We start from the raw sequence: 19956 nt of genomic DNA on the forward strand, positions 1-19956 counted from the left end.
ATAAAAGCTGCGGAAGACACATACCAGAAACAATTATTTCATTATTTTCTAACACTTCGATATGTATATTTAAGAAAATACATCATCTAATTCATAATATGGCTCCTGCAAAAAACAGCACAGCTCCTGCAATAAAAACTAAAAAAACTCAAACTAGTTTAGAACAGCAGGGATGACCAGCTGCGATTTTTCAGAATCAATTTGTGCCTATGCTGTGATATTGAAACATGTAATATTTTAGTGTGTGTCTATTGAGCACACACACATTGTAGGTAGGCAGGCAACAGGACAGAGCAGCAGTCACAGGAGCAAGCCAATGTAATGTGAAATATCATAACGATCCTACCACTGAGCCTGCATGTAACCAAATCTCTCTGCACATATTTTCCTTGCATCCCAATCAACGTGCCCGCTAAGCTGCGCGGCCGTGCAGCGGTCTGGAGGTCCCGTGCAGGCCGCTCGCTGGCTTTTCAATGGAAATAACTGCGCATGCGCGAAAATTTGAACGGGCCGTGCAGCCAGTTAAAGGGACCGAGCACGAATAAAAAAAATTACAGGGAACACTGATCTCAATTTGTTCTTGCTGTATTCATTCTATTCTGGTTCTATGCAATGTTTGAAACAAGTTTTTTCCATGTCCTTTACATAAAAGTTTGCATTCTATTCCCTGGCTGTACATTTATGGATTTAAAAAAAAAAAATCAATTATTTATTCTTATGAGGGGCAGAATAACCACCTATTGACATTGGTCCTATTTTTAAAATGATCACCAGTTAAGTGATGTGAGCCTCAGCAAAATGCTTTAAAAAGACGACTCGGGAATTAACCTCAACTGCTACAGAGCTATGTGTGTTGGAAAATGTCGAAGTGCTAAAACACTATTGTAGTTTCTCTGCATCTACTCTATCGAATTCTTTTATCCTTTTAAGCACCTCAATCAGATCACCCCTCAACCTTGTAAACTAAAGGGAATACAACCCAGGTTTATGCAACCTGTCCTCATAATTTAACCCTTTAAGTCCCGGTATCATTCTGGTAACCCTGCGCTGTACCCTCCTACAAGGCCAATACAGTACAGGAAACTTTGTGCTATCCGGCACCCACGGGACCGAGCTGCTGCCGTTGCCTCAAAACTTCCGGATAGACCAGCGTCAATGTTATCAGATAGGAGCTTTTCATCTCCGTATCTGACAACAAAGACTATTGCTTAGCAACAGCTTATCAACACTCGGCCCGTGGCTTGGAAGCGTCTCTGAAGCTGTTGCTAAGATACAGAGACACCTTCCAGAGCCTGCCCTATCTGACCACAAACACTGTTGCTCAGCAACAGCTTGTAAACACTCGGCCCAGTAGCTTGGAAGCGTCTCTGAAACTGTTGCTAAGCTACAAAGACGCTTTCTAGAGCCTGCCTGTGAAAAGAATGCTAGAAGAAAAAAAACCTAACCAAAACAGCTGCTGATTTCTGCTGTTAGATCGAAGCTGCCAGACATTCAACCTCCGGATAGCACAAAGTTTCCTGTATATCCTTCCCGAGGTGAAGTGTCCAGAACGGAATGCACTACTCCAGATGGGGTCTCACCAAGGCTCTGTACAACTGAAGCATCACTTCCTTGCCTTTGTATTACAACCGTCCTTAGCCATTTTGATTACTTTATGTACCAGCTTTAAGTACCTGGACACCCAAATCCCATGGCTCAACAAAACAATTACATATAAACTATTAAACAGACATCAAGTTGGTTTTTATTTCTTTCATTAAAGTGTATGAAAGAGATTAAAACACTAAATATAAAAATAGCAAAAGAAAACGAGTTTAAAACAAACTATTTACATTTCAGACTGAAGATAAAACTGCATAAACGTGACTATAATCGTCACAGTTGTTTAAATATTCTCTAAATTTGATACTTCCATAATCACATGTAAACACAAGTTCCATTTGACAATTATGGTACTACTTTATATAATTCTTTTTAACTTAAAAATACAAATATCAGTTTTTGTTAGTAACGCCACTAAAAACGGTTCTATGTTCTGAAACTTGTTTTCCTGTATTCGAAGGATGCCATTGAGAGACTGGTGCTACAGCATGAAATGCACAGCCAACAGATACGAGTTGCACTGCCATTGAACCAACAGATACGAGTTGCACTGCCATTGAACCAACAGATACGAGTTGCACTGCCATTGAACCTCACTGCACGTAGTACCCTGCCCAGCAATAAAGGAGGTCCGCACACAAATGCAAGCAATGCTTCGCTCCCAAGTTGGTTAATTTTTAATGTTGGGAGAGCATCAACCGAAGTGCTAGCTCTGTCCAAACTCTTCAATTATTTAAAAGTAAGTTTATAAAGTGCCCCAACAACACATCGATACAAACTCAATTTGTGTAACTCGAGAGTCAGTTCTTCACCTAGCTGTCAAGCACGCTGACAGAAGGTAGCGCAAGACCCTCCACACTAGCTGGTCTCCCACATGCGGGGTACACACCCAGTGCTGTACATACAACTCCAGTGTGGTGTGAAGTCAAGTTTTAAAGTGTCCCAGTCACAAGTTAGAATGCTGGCCTTGAACAACATTTGGATTTGACTATTCATGCAGTGCAAGTTTTGCTGTTTAGTCCTCAAATGCTTGCCGAAGCACTCTGCTATCATACAGTGCTTAATCTTATGGGGATAAAGGGAGAGAGAACTGGCATAATCTGTTGCAACATGCCAAGGCCGACCATTTGCTAAAATATGGTGGGGCACTGACAACAGCCACAGAAAAGTCTGTGGCACAAACTATGTCACCTGAAACACGGCAGCAAGAAGTAGCAGTGAGGAATAGTAAAATAAAAAAGGCAAAGCGGAACAGTAAACTACTAAAATAGTGCTTATCTATGAAAAGTAAAAATTGCTAATGATGCTGCTTTTAAATAGAAGCTGGTGATGGGTCTGGGAAGACTTCAGAAACTCGCTCCAGAGCCACATAGTGGCCATGGCCTGCAACGATATTGTGATGGTTGATATCGCAAAATTAAATGGGAAATGTTGACCGGCTAATTTACAATGGTACATGCCGACACAAAAAGTGTGGCCAAAAACGGACAACAGAAAGTAAGGTTTGTAGACAGGAAGTGCGCACCCAATGCAACATTTTTAATAATACATAGGTATGGATCCATAAATGTTCTATAAATATAAAAGCACATGAGCCTGGAAATTACTGTTGGCGGTACTAGGGGGATAACTTAGCACAGTCATGACATTCTTCCGTCCGCTACTATAACGGAGACATTAATCAGCGAATAACATCAGCCACAGTCATTTCTAGGCTATGATTTGTGAAAATGTAACATTACATACCTGAATGAACTGTGCTAAAGAGCCAGCAGTGGCCTGGCCAGTGATAGCACCACTTTGTACAGGAGCTGTCTGAACAAGAGTCATAATTTTCCCCAGATTGGAGATCTAAAAACAAAACAAATTTCAATTGAACACACAAAGTCAACAACAATAGCAACTAGCACTTATATAAAGTCTTCAAGGCAGAAAATGTCCCATGGTGCTTTACAGAGGGAGATTTAAAAAATAAAGGATTAAAGGAATGGACAACAAGCCATGCGGCAAGAGTTAGGAGAGGTGACCAACAACATGGTTGAAAAATAAATGTTGAGGACAGTGGCGAGGCTGATGGGTTTAGGAAAGCAACTTGAGACGGCAGGGCCGAGGAGGCCCTAAACGTACATATTCACGCTAAAAGAATCTAGGACTGTGCTAAGAACATTTTCTTAAAAGTTGTGCTTAAAGGTACACATACACAATATTTGTGGGAGCACAGGGCAATTGATGCTAGATCAATTGTTAATTTTAAATCTGAGATTGATTTTTCTTTACCAAAGGTATTAAGAGATATGGGCCAAAGGCGGGTATATGGAGTGAGGTCGCAGATCAGCCATGATCACATTGAATGGCGGAACAGGCTCGAGGAGCTGAATGGCCTCCTCCTGTTCCTATGCTCCTACGTTCCTTCTACAGGAAACTTTCTGATATCCGGCACTGACGGGACCGAGCTGGTGCCGTACCATCAAAAGTGCCGGACATACCAGCGTTAATGTTGAAACATACGGAACTGAAAAGCTCCGTGTGAATCAACAAACCCTGTTGCTTAGCAACAGCTTCAAAACAGTCGGCTGCAGCTGCAAGTGTCTCTAGCTGAAGCTGTTGCTATAGCTACAGACCTTGCAGTGCCTGACTGGGGAAAAAAAAAAGCAACGAGAACTAAAAAAACTTATAGAAAACAGCTTCTGATTTTTGCCGTTAGATCAAGTATTCCGGACATATAACCTCCGGATAAACCAAAGTTTCCTGTACAAACCCCCGGCCCGACATACAAACATACACAAAAAAAGCTAGACAGGCAAGTTTTGCTAAATTAACTTTATGATCACGCATCAGACCGTATGCAAGTAATGTTAACCTATATACAAGCCAAGATAATTTTGAAGTGCTAATTACCAGGGAGCCTCCACCGCCAACTTGAATTGGGCTTTTGACAAGTGTGAATGTTTTGGTGACACCACCCACGACAGTGGTGACGACTTGAGCCTGTTGAGCCACAGTCAATGCACCGGATTTATGTACGGTTATAATGGGCCGGGATGAAGCAGAACCAAGCGAGCCAGACGACGTCGCCACTTGTGCAGCTGCTGTCTTCAGCATTGTTGTGGCCGGCGTGTTCACCTGCACGATATAGAAACACTTTCACACATCTATTGCAGAATAAAGGTACATTTTTATGTTCTGCTTTCTCACAAATCTATCTACCACAATTCATTGACAAATAACATCTACGTCACAGTTAAGTACTACAAGCTTCTCTCACGCACATTAAAAGAAAAATTCACATTGGTTTGTCTTCACTTCATAGCAATCACAATTCCTGCACACAGTCTGACCTACAATAGTGAAAAATATATCTGGAAAACTGCATTTTGGGACTTGTAACAAGAAATAATCTCTCCATTACAGCTGTGGCTCAGTGGGTAGCACTCTCACCTCCGAGTCAGAAGGTTGTGGGTTCGAGTCCCACTCTAGAGACTGGAGCACAAAAATCTAGGCCGACACTCCAGTGCAATACTGAGGGAGTGCTGCACTGTCGGAGGTGCCGTCTTTCAGATGAGACGTTAAACCGAGGCCCTGTCTGCTCTCTCAGGTGGACGCAAATTATCTGGTCATTATCACGTTGCTGTTTGTGGGAGCTTGCTGTGCGCTAATTGGCTGCTGCATTACGACAGTGACTACACTTCAAAAGTACTTCATTGGCTGTAAACGCTTTGGGACGTCCGGTTGTCGTGAAAGGCACTATATAAATGCGAGTCTTTCTTTTTATTACAAATAAACGGTAATGGTCAATGTTTATAGGTGACTTTTAAAATTTAGATCATTGAAAAATAAACTTTAATAGTTTAGTCGTGAACATAATATCCTCCCAAGGACTCCAAATTCCTCGCTGTTGTGTTATGGAGAAATTCAGCTAGTAATAGTGCAATCTTTCACCAATGAGGTGCTGATGATTCCCTCCACATGCAATTCATTCTGGCTAAATTCTAATTTGTAGTTAGGCTATTAAAATTCAAGCGAATATATTTGCTCATTCAGTTAAAAAAATGATCTGCTATCCAACATTCTATGTTCCTTTTGAGCAAGTACTTCTAAGCTGGTTAAACAGAGTTAAACACACTTAGAAAGCACTGTAGCATTAAGAAAGTACAGCCTCCCTCTGCTGGTGAAAACGCCCAGCAACATTCAGGTCAGAGGATTTTATTCACAAGCAACAAAGTGTCATTGAGAAAGGGAAAAAGAAGCGAGGATTTTCCTGCTAAATGGGAAAGAAAGGAAGAAACATCCTGTGTTATTCAATCTACAATTCCACACCAATACCTAAAACAAGCAAACCTTCTTGTTCCCTCAACCCCATTCCCACTTAACTCCTGATCACCCAACTTCTCTTCCTGCCCCCCATTTTAGGCATTACTGTAAATAATTCCCTTTCCTTGCAGACTGTCCTGCTACCTTTCGAAACTGCCTTCATCACACCCCCTCACCTATGATCCCTTTTGTCCTTGTAAACTACCATCCCACCAATATCGCGGTGGGATATATTCTCATTTGTCTGGTGGCTTTCTGTTCTGTGTTATCATTCTGGAGAGCTCTTCTGACTGGGAACAGTATTGCTCCATTCATATCGTAGACAATGTCCCCTGTAGGTTGCACTGCCTCCTACACGGCCTGCCTCCCCCAATGCGCGGCCCATTCAAATTTTTGCGCAGGCGCAATATTTACAATGTAAAAGCCGGTGAGTGGCCTGCACGGGACCTTGCAGATTATAGAATTATAAGATAGAAAAAAGCATTTATATAGCGCCTTTCATGACCGCCGGACATCTCAAAGCGCTTTGCAGCCAATGAAGTACTTTGGGGATTTTGTTATGCTAAAGGCGCTATATAAATATATAAGTTGTTGTTGTTGAAGTGTAGTCGCTGTTTTAATGTAGGAAACGCGGCAGCCAATTTGTGCACAGCAAGCTCCCACAAACAGCAATGTGATAATGACCAGCTAATCTAAATAGTGCCATGGGATCTTTTACGTCGACCCGAGAGCGCAGACGGGGCCTCAGTTTAACGTCTCATCCGAATGACGGCACTTCCGACAGTGCAGCACTCCCTCAGCACTGCACTGGGAGTGTCAGCCTAGCTTTCTCAAGTAACAACAGAAAATGCTGGAAAAACTCAGCAGGTCAGGCAACATCCGGGGAGAGAAATTGGAGTTGACGTTTCGGGTCGAACCCCTTCTTCAAAACTGGAAAGAAAAGAAAATAGATCGAAGGCAAGACTGCGGTCGAACAAAAGAAGAAAAAGAAGTGTACTGGCAGGTAAGAGACAGCTGCCAGGTGAGAGAGAGAAACAAAGAGGGGGGGGGGGGGGGGGGGGGAAAGGAGGACCCAAAACAAAGGGGTGGAAAAAACTATAAGTAAAAAAGTAATAGGGGCCGAGGTTATGATCTGAAATTGTTGAACTCGATATTGAGTCTGGAAGGCTGCAAAGTGCCTAATCGGAAGATGAGGTGCTGTTCCTCGAGTTTACGTTGAGCTTCCGTAGAACAATACAAGAGGCCAAGGACGGTGAGGTCCGAGTGGGAATGGAGCGGTGAATTAAAATGACAGGCGACCGGAAGCTCGGGGTCACCCTTACTCAAGTGTCTGGAGTGGGACTTGAACCCACAAGAGTGCTACCCACGGAGCCACAGCTGACACTTGATTGAACAGTACAGGGTAATAAACCTCCTCCTTTTTGGGAGATAAGACTTCTCAATCTAATTTGTCCTCTTGCTTCCCTACACCTGGAGTACTGTGCACAGTTTTGGTCTCCTTATCTACGGAAGGATATACTTGCCTTGGAGGCGGTGCAACGAAGGTTCACTAGATTGATTCCTGGGGTGAGAGGGCTGTCCTATGATGAGAGATTGTGTAGAATGGGCCTACTCTCTGGAGTTTAGAAGAATGAGAGGTGATCTCATTGAAACATACAAGATTATGAGGGGGATTGACAGGGTAGATGCTGAGAGATTGGCCCCGATTTTCGGCTTGTGTGGGGAATGGTCGGATTTCCCCGAATGTCGGGTTTCTGACACACACAAAAAAAAGTGTCAGCCAGCCCCACGCAATTTTCCCTCAATTGGCCAATTAATTCTCAGCATGTGGGAAGCCTTGCTAATTGTCTAAATCGCGTCAGAAATCCCCACAGTATGATGTCGTCATTCATGGTGCTTTCAAGGTCCATGGCAAGCACTGCATCCTCTGAAGGCTTCCAAATGAACCATACAGGATGGCAGAGGAGCCTGCAGCAGCTGTGGCCAGTGCCAGACCCCGAGCTGCCTCCAAATTCGACGAGGCTTCACTGCAGGCATTATTGGATGGGGTTAGGGCCCACAGGGAGGAAGAGGCCTCCCACTGAGACCAATGCTGCATGGATGCAGGTGTCAGCAGATGCCAACTCGCTGGGAGTCACCAGAGGAACCTTGGTATTACATCTGTAACTCCTTCCTTTACTCCCCCACAGTACCATCCAGAGCCCCCGTCTTCACTGGGGAGGAGGAAGAGGCTGTGCAGCCAGACTCCTCAGAGAAAGCTCCAACCTCTGAGGGCGCAGCATCAGCAGAAGTAAGTGCACCCAGCACCAGCACTCACACCTCGGGGGGACCTTCGGGACATAGAGTAGTGTTGTCACCTGGTGTTTCACAGCTGACAAGTGAGCCTCAGCAGATTCTGGAGACAGGGACAGCAGTGGAGAGTCCTCGTCGAAAGGCACAGGGCTCTGCCAGCTCAGCTGCGCTGCATCTCGACCCTCTGCCTCTGGGTCCATCCGCAAGAGAAGAGGTGATGGATCTCCATGCACAGATGCAGGAGTCTCTGGCAGGTTTTGTCTCCAGGGTCGCTGCGAGTGTGGAGCAAATGGAGGAGTCCATAGCGACCATGAGCAGAGCCTTTGTGGAGTCATTGGTGCATGAACGCAGCACCATGGAAAGGCTGGCAACCTCCATGGAGGAGATAACTCGCCAGCATACAGAAAACATGGTGAGTGCTCATAAGAGAATGACATCTCTTGAGGAGCGTTGGCCATCTGTTGAACAGAGAAACCAGATCTTCATGGAAGTCCTTCTGAGTAGGACTGCCAGTGCAGAAACGGGTCCCACTGACCCCCTAAAGCGCAGCAAGGTGCTCTCAAGCCACTTCCAAGCGCTGGCCCCTTCTGGCTTGTGCAGCTTCAGGTGAGTGAGCAGCAGCCTGGTGCTCCTGGTGCTCATCCTGCTGTTCCTGGTTCTGCTGCTGCCACCTCTGCTGTTGGAGATCCTCTAATGCCAGGAAGGGAAGGTGCCAAAGGCCTTCCATGCTTCTAGCAGATGCCTCGGTTGAGGAGGTCCTGAGTTAGGGTGGTGAGAGGGGCTTCCCAGGAGCGCTCACTGAAGAAGTGTGTGAGGCTCCAACTTTCTGCAGCTGCTCCTAAGGCTTCAAATAGTTCCCCCAAGCCTTGATCAACAAGGTCCTGCAGCCTGCAAATGCTGCCTCTTTAAATCTCTTCAGCCCTCAGCGACCTGCTGCTGCAAACAAGCAAGCCAGCTGTTTTCACGCCAGCTCTCATCGGCGGGGTTCCCCGCAGGCGGGTTTCAGGTGGGGAAAGCCCCAAAGTCGCAACGGCACGGGAAAATCGTCCTTAACAAGGTGATCATTGGTGATTAGTGCTCCGACGAGCAGTCCCGCCAGCGGCGGGCGGGACTGAAGCGGGGCGCGTGGAAACGGCGGTCCGAAAGTCGGACGGGGTGGGGAATCAGGCGGGGGGGGGGGGGGGTCCCGACCCACTTTTCCCGCAATTTTCGGACCACGGCCGCATGAAAAGCCGCCCGAAAATCGGGGCCATTGTTTCCCCTGGCTGGAGTGTCCAGAACCAGGGGGCATAGTCTCAGGATAAGGGGTAGGCCATTTAAGGCTGAGATGAGGAGGAATTTCTTCACTCGGAGGGTGGTGAATCTTTGGAATTCTCTGCCCCAGAGGGCTGTGGATGCTGAGCCTTTGAGTATATTCAAGGCCGAGATAGATAGATTTTTGGACTCTAGGGGAATCAAGGGATATGGAGATCGGGCGGGAAAGTGGAGTCGAGGTCAATGATCAGCCATGATCTTATTGAATGGCGGAGCAGGCTCGAGGGGCTGTATGGCCGACTCCTGCCCATATTTCTTATGTTCATCTCCCCATTTTGAATTTACCACTACTTATAAAAAATGATCTAACACAGAATGTCTTTGCTCCATTAGTTACTACACTTGCATTTCCTTTGCAAAGTGCTTCATAGAAACATAGGAGCAGGAGTAGGCCATTCGGCCCTTCGAGCCTGCTCCGCCATTCAACGAGATCATGGCTGATCATCCAAACCCTAGCACCCGGTCCCTACACCGGCGGCCATCCCACCCAAGCCCTATCCCCGTAACCCCACGTATTTAATCCCCAACACTAAGGGTCAATTTTTATCATGGCCAATCAACCTAACCCGCACATCTTTGGACTGTGGGAGGAAACCGGAGCACCCGGGAGGAAACCCACGCAAACACGGGGAGAATGTGCAAACTCCACACAGACAGTCACCCGAGGCCGGATTTGAACCCGGATCCCTGGCGCTGTGAGGCAACAGTGCTAACCACTATGCCACCGTGCTGCCTCATGATTAAAATGAACTAATGATTCAACTAGTAAATAAAAGAGGGAGAGAGAGAAAAAACTACTCACACTTACTACGGCGGGAACAGTGTTGGTCGTGCTTTGAGCCGGGACAACTAGACGGACCCCAGCAGGTAAGGAAGAAACTGCAGCTTTAACAGTCTGTACAGCTTGCTGGGAGACTGTAACCAGCTGGGCTGCTGCCGAAGACATCCCGGACACCTGGGCAGCAGAGACTTGCATTGCAGTCACTGCACCTTTACAGGATACAAAATAGAAATATGCAAAGGACTGTATAAACTAAAAAAAAAAACTGAATCACCATTTGAAATCAATGTACATTTCTCAGTTAGGAACGTTGTAATATTAAAATTACAGAAGAAAAATGTGCTACCCTCAGGTTAGAGAGGTCTTGCCTGCAATTGGAATAATCTTCATTCATTCTATTACCAAATGCTCTAATTTATATCACAGATAAAATTAATTAAAAATAGGTCCAAATGAAAGAAAATGGACCATTTTTAAATATAGTCTACTCCTGTTAATTTGAAGTTAATTTTTGCTGAGAAAAAGATTAAATTATCCAGTAGTTCAAATTAAGCAATTCTAATAAAACAACACGGGAAAACCACTATTTCAATTCAAATTAACAGATTATTTGAATAAAGAGGAGTAGACTGTAATATAAACAAAGAATTGGAAGATAAACATATGTGGTCTAACATTTTCATAAGAACAGTTTCATTAATATTATGGCGTGCTCTCAGCTACAAAAACAGAGACACGTACAGTCCCTCCTCACAGCCCATGAAGTATCTACAGTCCGAGTATTTTGTAAGAAGTCACACAACACCAGGTTATAGTCCGATGTCTTGCTGCAGTTATACAGGGCCTTGGTGAGACCACATCTTGAGTATTGTGTGCAGTTTTGGTCGCCTTATCCAATAGTTTTATTTGAAAATCACAAGCTTTCGGAGCGCTGCTCCTTCGTCAGGTGAAGTGGAGAGATGCATAAAGACACAGCTTATATAGTCAGAGAATAATGTCAGATGTTTACAGGTAATCTTTCTAACTGCCATTTATCACACCTCAGCAGAGAGATAATCACAGCAAACAAAGGTGTGAATGGTGTCCAAACAGGTCAGTCAGGAAAACATTACATCAAAGAACAATGAGGTGGGGTCACAAGGGGTCAAATGTTGCAGATGCTGGGGTCTGTATGAAAAACAAAAAACATTTTTTTTGCTGGAAATCACAGCAGGTCCGGCCGCATCTGTGTAGAGAGAACAAGCCAACGACGACTCGAGTCTGGATGACCCTATGTCAGGTGGGGTTACATGTAGCGTGACATGAACCCAAGATCCCGGTTGAGGCCGTCCTCATGAGTGCGGAACTTGGCTATCAGTTTCTGCTCGACGATTTTGCGTTGTCGTGTGTCTCGAAGGCCGCCTTGGGGAATGCTTACTCTGACTATATAAGCTGCGTCTTTATGCATCTCTCCACTTCACCTGACGAAGGAGCTGCGCTCTGAAAGCTTGTGATTTCAAATAAAACTGTTGGACTATAACCTGGTGTTGTGTGACTTCTTACATTTGTCCACCCCAGTCCAACACCGGCATCTCCACACCATGCCTAGTATTTTGTGAAATTATTATATAGTATTATAGTATTTATACAGCACAGAAACAGGCCATTCGGCCCAACTGGTCCATGCCGGTGCTTATGCTCCACACGAGCCTCCTCCCACCTGACTTCATCTCACCCCATCAACATATCCTTCTATTCCTTTTTCCCCTCGTGTGTTTATCTAGCTTTCCGTTAAATGGATCTGTGCTAGTCGCCTCAGCTACCCCTTGTGGTAGTGAGTTCCACATTCTAACAACTCCCTATTGGATTTATTAGTGACTACCTTATATTTATGGTCCCTAGTTCTGGTCTTCCCCCGCCAAGCGGAAACATCTTTTCTGTGTCTACCCTATCAAACCCTTGCATAATCTTAAAGACCTCAATCAGGCCACCCCTCAAGGACGTATTGTCAAAATTAAACAAATTCTTCCCTTTCTCAGTTCACTTACGAATCATAAATGAATGGTTTCAAGCAAATGGCGAGCAATCCTTTCCATAGCCTAACATATACTCCAAAAGCTTTGGCAAGACTAATATAGCCAAAATCCTCCACAATTCAAAATGCAGCTTTTGAATCAAACAGGTTAATCTCAATTACAAATACTGATACACAGACTAGTTCTTTACCATTGAGTCCCATCAGGTTTTACTACCAGTGACGACAGTAGGGAAAGCCACTGGAGGAGTCACTGGTGCATCAATGCGATGCCATGGACAGAGCTTCATGCCCACAATTCCCCACATAATTAGCTTACAACCTCTGTCTGGCTATTTTGGCCAGTGGTGTGGGGAGGTGGGCAGTGTATGTGGGCAAAGACATTAGAGAGAGACAAACAGGAAAACAAGTAAAATCAAGCAGTGAATGTGCACTTCACAGTGGCTGGGTACAGAGCTATGCTAGTAAAGGAATGGTCACGTGCCTGTATACAGAAACATAGAAGATAGGAGCAGGAGTAGGCCATTCGGCCCCTCGAGCCTGTTCCGCCATTTAATGAGATCCTGACTGATCATCCAAATTCAGTATCCTGTCCCTGCTTTCTCCCCATTTCCCTTGATCCCTTTAGCCTTGCATTTTTTTTTTTTTTTTTTATAAAGGAGTTAGATATAGTTCTTAAGGCTAAAATATATCTAACTCCTTTTTGAATATACATTTAGCTAAGAAATTATATGTAACCCAGGTACAACCTAAAAGGGGAAAATTACTCCAAAATAATAGTCTAATGCATTTGAAAATCAACATTCAATAAATAGCTCTCAAAAGCTGCCACACTAAAATATACCTTGCTCCAGGGGAAAAACATTCTTAAGAGGTTATAATTCATAGAATTCCAATGTTTGTAAATACAAGCCTTTAGATTTATTCTGTTGTACAACTGGCACACGAAACACAGGAAGCCAAAGCTTTCAAATGACGACAACTGAAATAGTTATTAAAAATACTGCAGCTCACCTGTCATTCCAGGAACCAGCATACCAGTGGGAGAAGCTACTTTAGGAGCAGGCAGTGGTAGATGCAGTGGAGTGGTGGGAGAAGCAGGCGTCGGAGAAATAGGGCTGCACGGAGTCTTCTGTGGCAGTGAAGTGTTGCTCAATGATGGAGTTGCCATGGTGGTGGTGGTGGTGGATGGCGGCATATCATACTTCTGCAGCTGAAGAAGGTAGGCATCTGCTGTTGGAATGACACCCCAACACACTTCAAGGGAATTGGTGCTGGCTCTGACCAGCTGCACACGGGGAGGCGCAGGGGGCTTTTCTGAAGACAAAGGAAACTCTGTTTCAAGTTGTATTTAGGAAAACTATATTTTAATATTTCTCTTCGCGCGTCCCTCTGCCCAGACCCACGTATCTTTCCCTTAGCAGCGAGGTCAATAACCAGAGGGCACAGATTTAAATAATTGTTAGAAGGATTAGAGGGGAGAGGAGGAGAATTTTTTTCACCCAGAGGGTGGTAGGGGTCTGGAACTCACTACCTGAAAGGGTGGTAGAGGCAGAAACCCTCATCGCATTTAAAAAGTACTTGGATATGCATTTGAAGTGCCGTAACCTGTAAGGCTACGGACCAAGAGCTGGAAAGCAGGATTAGGCTGGATAGCTCTTCATCGGCCGGCACAGACACGATGGGCCGAATGGCTTCTTAAGCCTCAATTTCCAAGAATCACTACCGGAGAAAATGTGCAAGTAAATCATTTGTCCTCCGCTATTTCAATGTCAACTTTATCCCAAACCGATGAGTAGACGACTGGTACAGGTGCACCATAAAACCCTTTCTTTTGTTTCTGATCTAGATTCCAACTCTGACACAATTTTCTACTTCTACCAATAGCTTTTAAAACCTGGCATGTTAAATTCCAGCCTCTGCTGCTTATATATTTATGGTCATGAAAGAGAATTTTACCCTTTCTTTTGAATTAAAAAACCAAGCAGCTGAAACAGATATGGATACACGCAAAATAGTTACTGATGAGAAAGGCCATTCACCCGTCCAGGAGTGCCCTACTGTTCCCCCCCACTGCAACATCCAATGGCTTCTTAAATGATTCCAGGGTTTTCAACTCCACTACTCTTTCAGGGAGTCCGTTCCACACGCGCTCATTCCTTTTTGTGTGAAGAATTTCCTGATATTCGTCCTAAATTTTCCTTTTGCTGCTTGAACCCATATCCCCTTGTCCTACTCTCAATTTCCTTTAGAAGTAATTTTAAACCCATTTTAACCAAAAAGAACCCAATTCTTTAGCCCAAGTTTAGCTTTCAGAAAATAGACTATGCAACACCCACCAGTTTCCAAGTACCAAAGATCTTTGCAGCAGACTTGATTGTTCCAGGCCTTCCGGTAGCCATCTCTTCCACTCCAGATATAAAGCCGAGTGTGAATGGCAACAGCACAGTGACCAGCCCTGGCCCTTGGTACATTGTCCTCCAACGTGTCCGAGACTACAGGCGTCCAGATATTGCCATCTGTCAGAAATATACCACTAACTTCATTCATTTTGACAAAGCAAATTTTTCAAAAATTATACATCTTATACAAAGTACACACAACAGAGCAATTAAAGTGTGAAATTCTGACATACTTTTCAATATTACCAAAACGCAGCTACAAATTAAACTAGAACATATTGTAGTTCTTGAATTTGTTTTTAAATGACATTTGCCTCAGAGGATACTTTTCAACATCTACATTTTTCAACATAATATGAAACATTCTATGGTACTTTAAAAAAAAAAGTGCACACCATGTTTTCCCCCCGAATTAAACCAGGTTATATCTGAACTGTACAGTAATTGCTGTGTACATGTATACAGGAAACTTTGTGCTATCCGGAGGTTGAATGTCCGGCAACTTCGATCTAACGGCAGAAATCAGCAGCCGTTTTGGTTAGTTTTTTTTTCTTCTCCTAGCATTCTTTTCACATGCAGGCTCTGGAAAGCGTCTTTGTAGCTTAGCAACAGCTTCAGAGACGCTTCCAAGCTACTGGGCCGAGTGTTTACAAGCTGTTGCTGAGCAACAGTGTTTGTGGTCAGATACGGCAGGCTCTAGAAAGCTTCTCTGTATCTTAGCAACAGCTTCAGAGACGCTTCCAAGCCGAGTGCTGACAAGCTGTTGCTAAGCAACAGTCTTTGTTGTCAGATACGGAGATGAAAAGCTCCTAGCTGATAACATTGACGCTGGTCTATCCGGAAGTTTTGAGGCAACGGCAGCAGCTCGGTCCCGTGGGTGCCGGATAGCACAAAGTTTCCTGTACTATTTTATTAGTGGATACACTTTGTGAACTGGTAGTTTATGAAAAATTAACTACCTAGTAATTTCAACCAGATCACTTACTAGCCCCATGAGTGAGTTATACTGACATAAATGGTTCATAATCTGCAATTCACTGCTCCTAAAATAAGTTCTGTTTATACTAACTACATAGTAAGAGGCACTACAGTGACATGCATGAAGACATCATACTAAGCAGCCTGAAACTGACAAAACATGGAATAGATCATTAAAACCTTCCAGTTTAAAATTAAATCTTTTACAAAATGACAAGGCACTTTGTGACGAGGTGGTTTATAAAAATATTGAACCACCTGTGTCGCAAAAGTATGAAAAGAAGATGTCCTGCTTGTGCCTTGATGGAAGCATAAGCAACCGGGCTACATTCCACATGTGTCGTATAAACAGAAACATTGCATGGGAATAGATTTAATGCAATAATGATCAGGTAGAATTTCTACAGACTGGCAATATATTGCAAATATTCAACTCATTTTTGCCACAGGTCTGCAATTTATATGTCTGCAGCATTTTTATGGAAGTCTGTAGTGGATGAGTTGAGTAAAATATCTCCCCAGCCAAGGATCAGTTAAAATAATTAGAATACAATCAATAGAAATGTGGAAGATCAAGGAAATTGACTTTTCTCTTTATTAGAACATAACACATAGCTTGAGAACAACCATGAAGAATTATCTCCTCAAGCATGTACATGCTATTTCTTGAATGTGGAGTAAGCAAGCAAATGATTTAAATTGTTGAATGTAAAATTGCTTCTGGCATGAATTGCTCAGTAATTCTGGCTGCAAAGTAAGATGGAAATCTTCTGTTGGAAGAGTCCGAATTACTAAATTCTAGGCTACTTTCTAAGTTTAGCTTGGATAACTCTCTTGACTAAAAATACTCGAGAACATTTAAATATTGTATAAAGTACTGTAGATCATTAATACACTTATTTACACGAGGCCTTGGTTTAACGTCTCATCCGAAAGACAGCACCGCCGACAGTGCAGCACTCCCTCAGTACTGCACTAGAGTGTCAGCCTAGATTTTGTGCTGAAGTCTCTGGAGCGAGACTTGATCCCACGACCTTCTGACTCAGAGCCGAGAGTGCTACTGACTGAGCCACGGCCAACACCTAATGGACATAATTCGTAACCACACAAAAAAAATGGAAAATGGGAAACAGATATCATTTTGTGCTGCAATCTGTAAACAATGGCCGGAGATAACAAGAGGGGAAAATGTGCTTTGATTTCATACCCATTAGTCGCTTAAGTAGGAAACTCAAGAGACTGACCTAAATGTAAGTAAGCAAGTGTATTTGTGCACTTCCATTCCTTTTCATGAGTGGCAACTTTCACATCATCCATCACAAGTGGTACCCAGCCACCAAAGACAAACATTCTAAAGAAAAATAAGTACAGACAAAAAAATAACAGGTTGTGCTGAAAACCATTTACAACAAAACTGTGCATTTGTATTTAAAACAGATATATCGGACTTAACAAGGAGAACACAATCAGTAATGATTCATGCGGTTTAAATACAACAGAATGTCAATTATCCAAACCCACAGGTAATTTAGTGTTCAGATAGTTACAGCATCAACTGCAAAAACATACATCTGAAAAGAAAGAAAGACTTGCATTTCTGTAGCGCCTTTCACGACCTCAGGATGCCCCAAAGCGCTTTACAGCCAATGAAGTACTACTGAAGTGTAGTCACTGTTGTAATGTAGGAAACACAGCAGTCAATTTGCTCACAGCAAGGTCCCACAAACAGCAATGTGATAAGCATATGCTCTTTCAGAAATAAGTGGAGGTGGGGGAGGGGGGGGGGGAACAGAACAGTTTGGATAATTGACCTTCTAATTAATAAAAAGATTTAAATGAATACGTAATTATCAAAGCGACAAATACAGATAATAGTTTATGGAAACTGAAAAGACCACTGATAAGAGGATTCTTGCACCTAATTTGGAATGTGTTACAGAACAGATGAGATGCTAAACAGTGATTATTACAATTTAATAATAAACAAAAAATTATTAACATAATATATCCAGGCGTAAAATAATATCAGGTAGAAAATTTAATGCCTTTTACATAGTCTCAGTGATAATTTAGTTAAAAATCAACTTTTTCTTTTTTTTTAATAAATGTGGGTCAGCAGATCTATCGAAGGTTCACTATGAAGCCAATAGATTAAGTAACATTGGTGCTGAATGGCCTAAACCCTTTCTGAGCGGCTTACAAAGCTATACTGCAAATGATGCAAAAGCAAAGCAGTGCGAGACCACCGCCCAGGAAGTGGTCTCACACCCAATGTCAATCATTTTGACTGCAGTCGTACCTCATGTTTTCAGTTGCTGCAACCTCAAACCTGCTTCATAGTGATGGGCAATGTTCAGTCGAACTTCACCACTAGCAGGAAGCTTTAGTGTAGCGATAAGGACGCACTCCTGAGATGAGTATACTTGAAAACAATTTTACAAATATTCAAAATGTACATGGCTATAATCAGTGGAGATCGGCGTAATATTCATTTCAGCAGCTACGAATTTGCACCGGTGTGTGCTCAGACTATTAAAAAAATTCCCCTCTTTCCCATCTCTGCCAAGAGCTCTCCAGCTGCAAGCAAATAATTTCCGGAGGCTGGGGATGGGAAAAGAGTCCCCTTCAGTATTTAACTGCTGTAAGTGTAATTATATATTTGTAAAAGTGTTTTAAAAGCAACTAAAGTACCAGTGACTCACCTAAGAGTAAGTATTTACCATTCACAATATTTACCCCTGCAGTAAAGTCCCTAATAAAAATGGGCTAATGCATATTTCTCTTCTCACCCACCCACCCACCATGATATTATTTAAAATAGAGCAATCAGTCATTCTATTATAGTAGTACGATTCTATTAAACTCTACATGAGAAATGATACCCATTCATTGCCCTGCTAAGAGGCCACGCACAGAGAATGGTCCTCTCTCACCGCAAGGCTTTCTTCTCTCACCCCTACCCTTGACTTTTTTGGGGAACATCCTCAGATAGCTTCAGAGCACTTACTTATTCCCAATGACAGTAGCAGAATGCAAACTCCGAGGGAGTGGTGTTGAACCCTTAGTTACTGGCTTACTCCAAACCAAGCTTTCTGTAAACAAAGCAAGAAGTACTTAATAGTTTACTGTAAATATATCTGCACAGTGCAGCTGGTCAAGTAACAAACAGATAGTCCAAAAGCAATACATTTCCCGGTGGGTCACTCCCCTAAAGACTGTACTCCATTCAATGCTATTTCCAGGTGCCATCAGCTTGGGCTTTTACTGTGGTTATTAAGGGGTAAATTACATGGGGAAGACATGCAATTCAATGATTTGTGTACCACTTTACACATCAGTCTACAATTCATCAAATTGCAACCACACTGATGAGCCGCTACAACAACAACTTGCATTTATATAGCACCTTTAACATAGAATAAACACCACAAGATGCTTCACAGAAGCGTACTGAAAAAAATGAATTCTGAGCCAAAGATGGAGGTATTAGGAAGGGTGTCCAAATGCTTGGTTAAAGTGGGTTTTGAGGAGTCTTAAAGGAGGAGAGGGTGGTATCAAGGCAGAACGGCTTAGCGAGGGAATTTCAGAGCCTGGGGTCTCAGCAGCTGAAGGCATGGCCACCAAAGGCAGGGCAAATGGGAGTGGAATGCACAAGGCCAGAGACAGAGGAACAGAGAGTTGGTGGGGGGTGATTGTCGGGTTGAAGGAGGTTACAGAGATATAGAGGGGCGAGGCCATGAAGGGATTTATACATGAAAATTTTAAATGAGGCGTTGGGGATGGGGCGATGGGTGTGCAGGACAGAATATGGCTAGCAGAGGTTTGGATTAGCTGAAGTTTACGGAGGGTGGAGCATAGGAGGTCAACCAGAAGAACAATGGAACAATCGAGTCTGGAGCAATGTACCCTTCCATTTTTTTTATTTTTTTTTCCGGGTGCGTGGTCCCTTTAAGGGCTGTGCGGCCCATTCAAAATAACACGCATGCACAGTCTTTCCTATTTAAAAGACAGTAAGCCGGCTGCGCGGGAGACGCTGCGAGCTGCGCAACTTAAAGTGAACATTGGTCTGGAGGAAACAAGAGCAGGAGGCAGGAGCGGAGACGGGCGATATTGTGGAGGTGCAAGTAAACAGCCTTTATGATGAAGAGGATATGGGGTTGGAAGCTCAGCTCACGGTCGAGCAAGACACCAAGGTAGCACACAGCGTAATTCAGCCCGAGACAGTAGCCCGGGGGAGGTGGGGGATATCAGTGGCAAGGGTA

General features: G+C 43.6%; 1 protein-coding gene across 2 annotated transcripts in view; it reads right to left on the reverse strand.

The window, feature by feature from the left end:
• The window catches only part of LOC147106391 (host cell factor 1-like), a 91452-nt gene that overhangs the window by 48934 nt on the left and 22562 nt on the right, over window positions 1-19956 (reverse strand). Inside the window, exons 5-11 of one of the 2 annotated variants that reach the window (XM_086009453.1) lie at window positions 18702-18786; window positions 16939-17045; window positions 14654-14833; window positions 13329-13631; window positions 10328-10509; window positions 4501-4725; window positions 3349-3453 (exon numbers count right to left, since the gene is read on the reverse strand). In XM_086009453.1, the coding sequence (XP_085865579.1) occupies window positions 3349-3453; window positions 4501-4725; window positions 10328-10509; window positions 13329-13631; window positions 14654-14833; window positions 16939-17045; window positions 18702-18786 (1187 nt within the window). Of the gene's footprint in view, window positions 1-3348; window positions 3454-4500; window positions 4726-10321; window positions 10510-13328; window positions 13632-14653; window positions 14834-16938; window positions 17046-18701; window positions 18787-19956 lie in introns of both variants that reach the window. The other variant, XM_086009452.1, reaches the window with a different exon arrangement.

Source organism: Somniosus microcephalus, chromosome 16 (genome assembly GCF_052327205.1).
Source record: "Somniosus microcephalus isolate GS21.2 chromosome 16, FLI_Smic_1.0, whole genome shotgun sequence".
Lineage (NCBI taxonomy): Eukaryota > Metazoa > Chordata > Chondrichthyes > Squaliformes > Somniosidae > Somniosus > Somniosus microcephalus.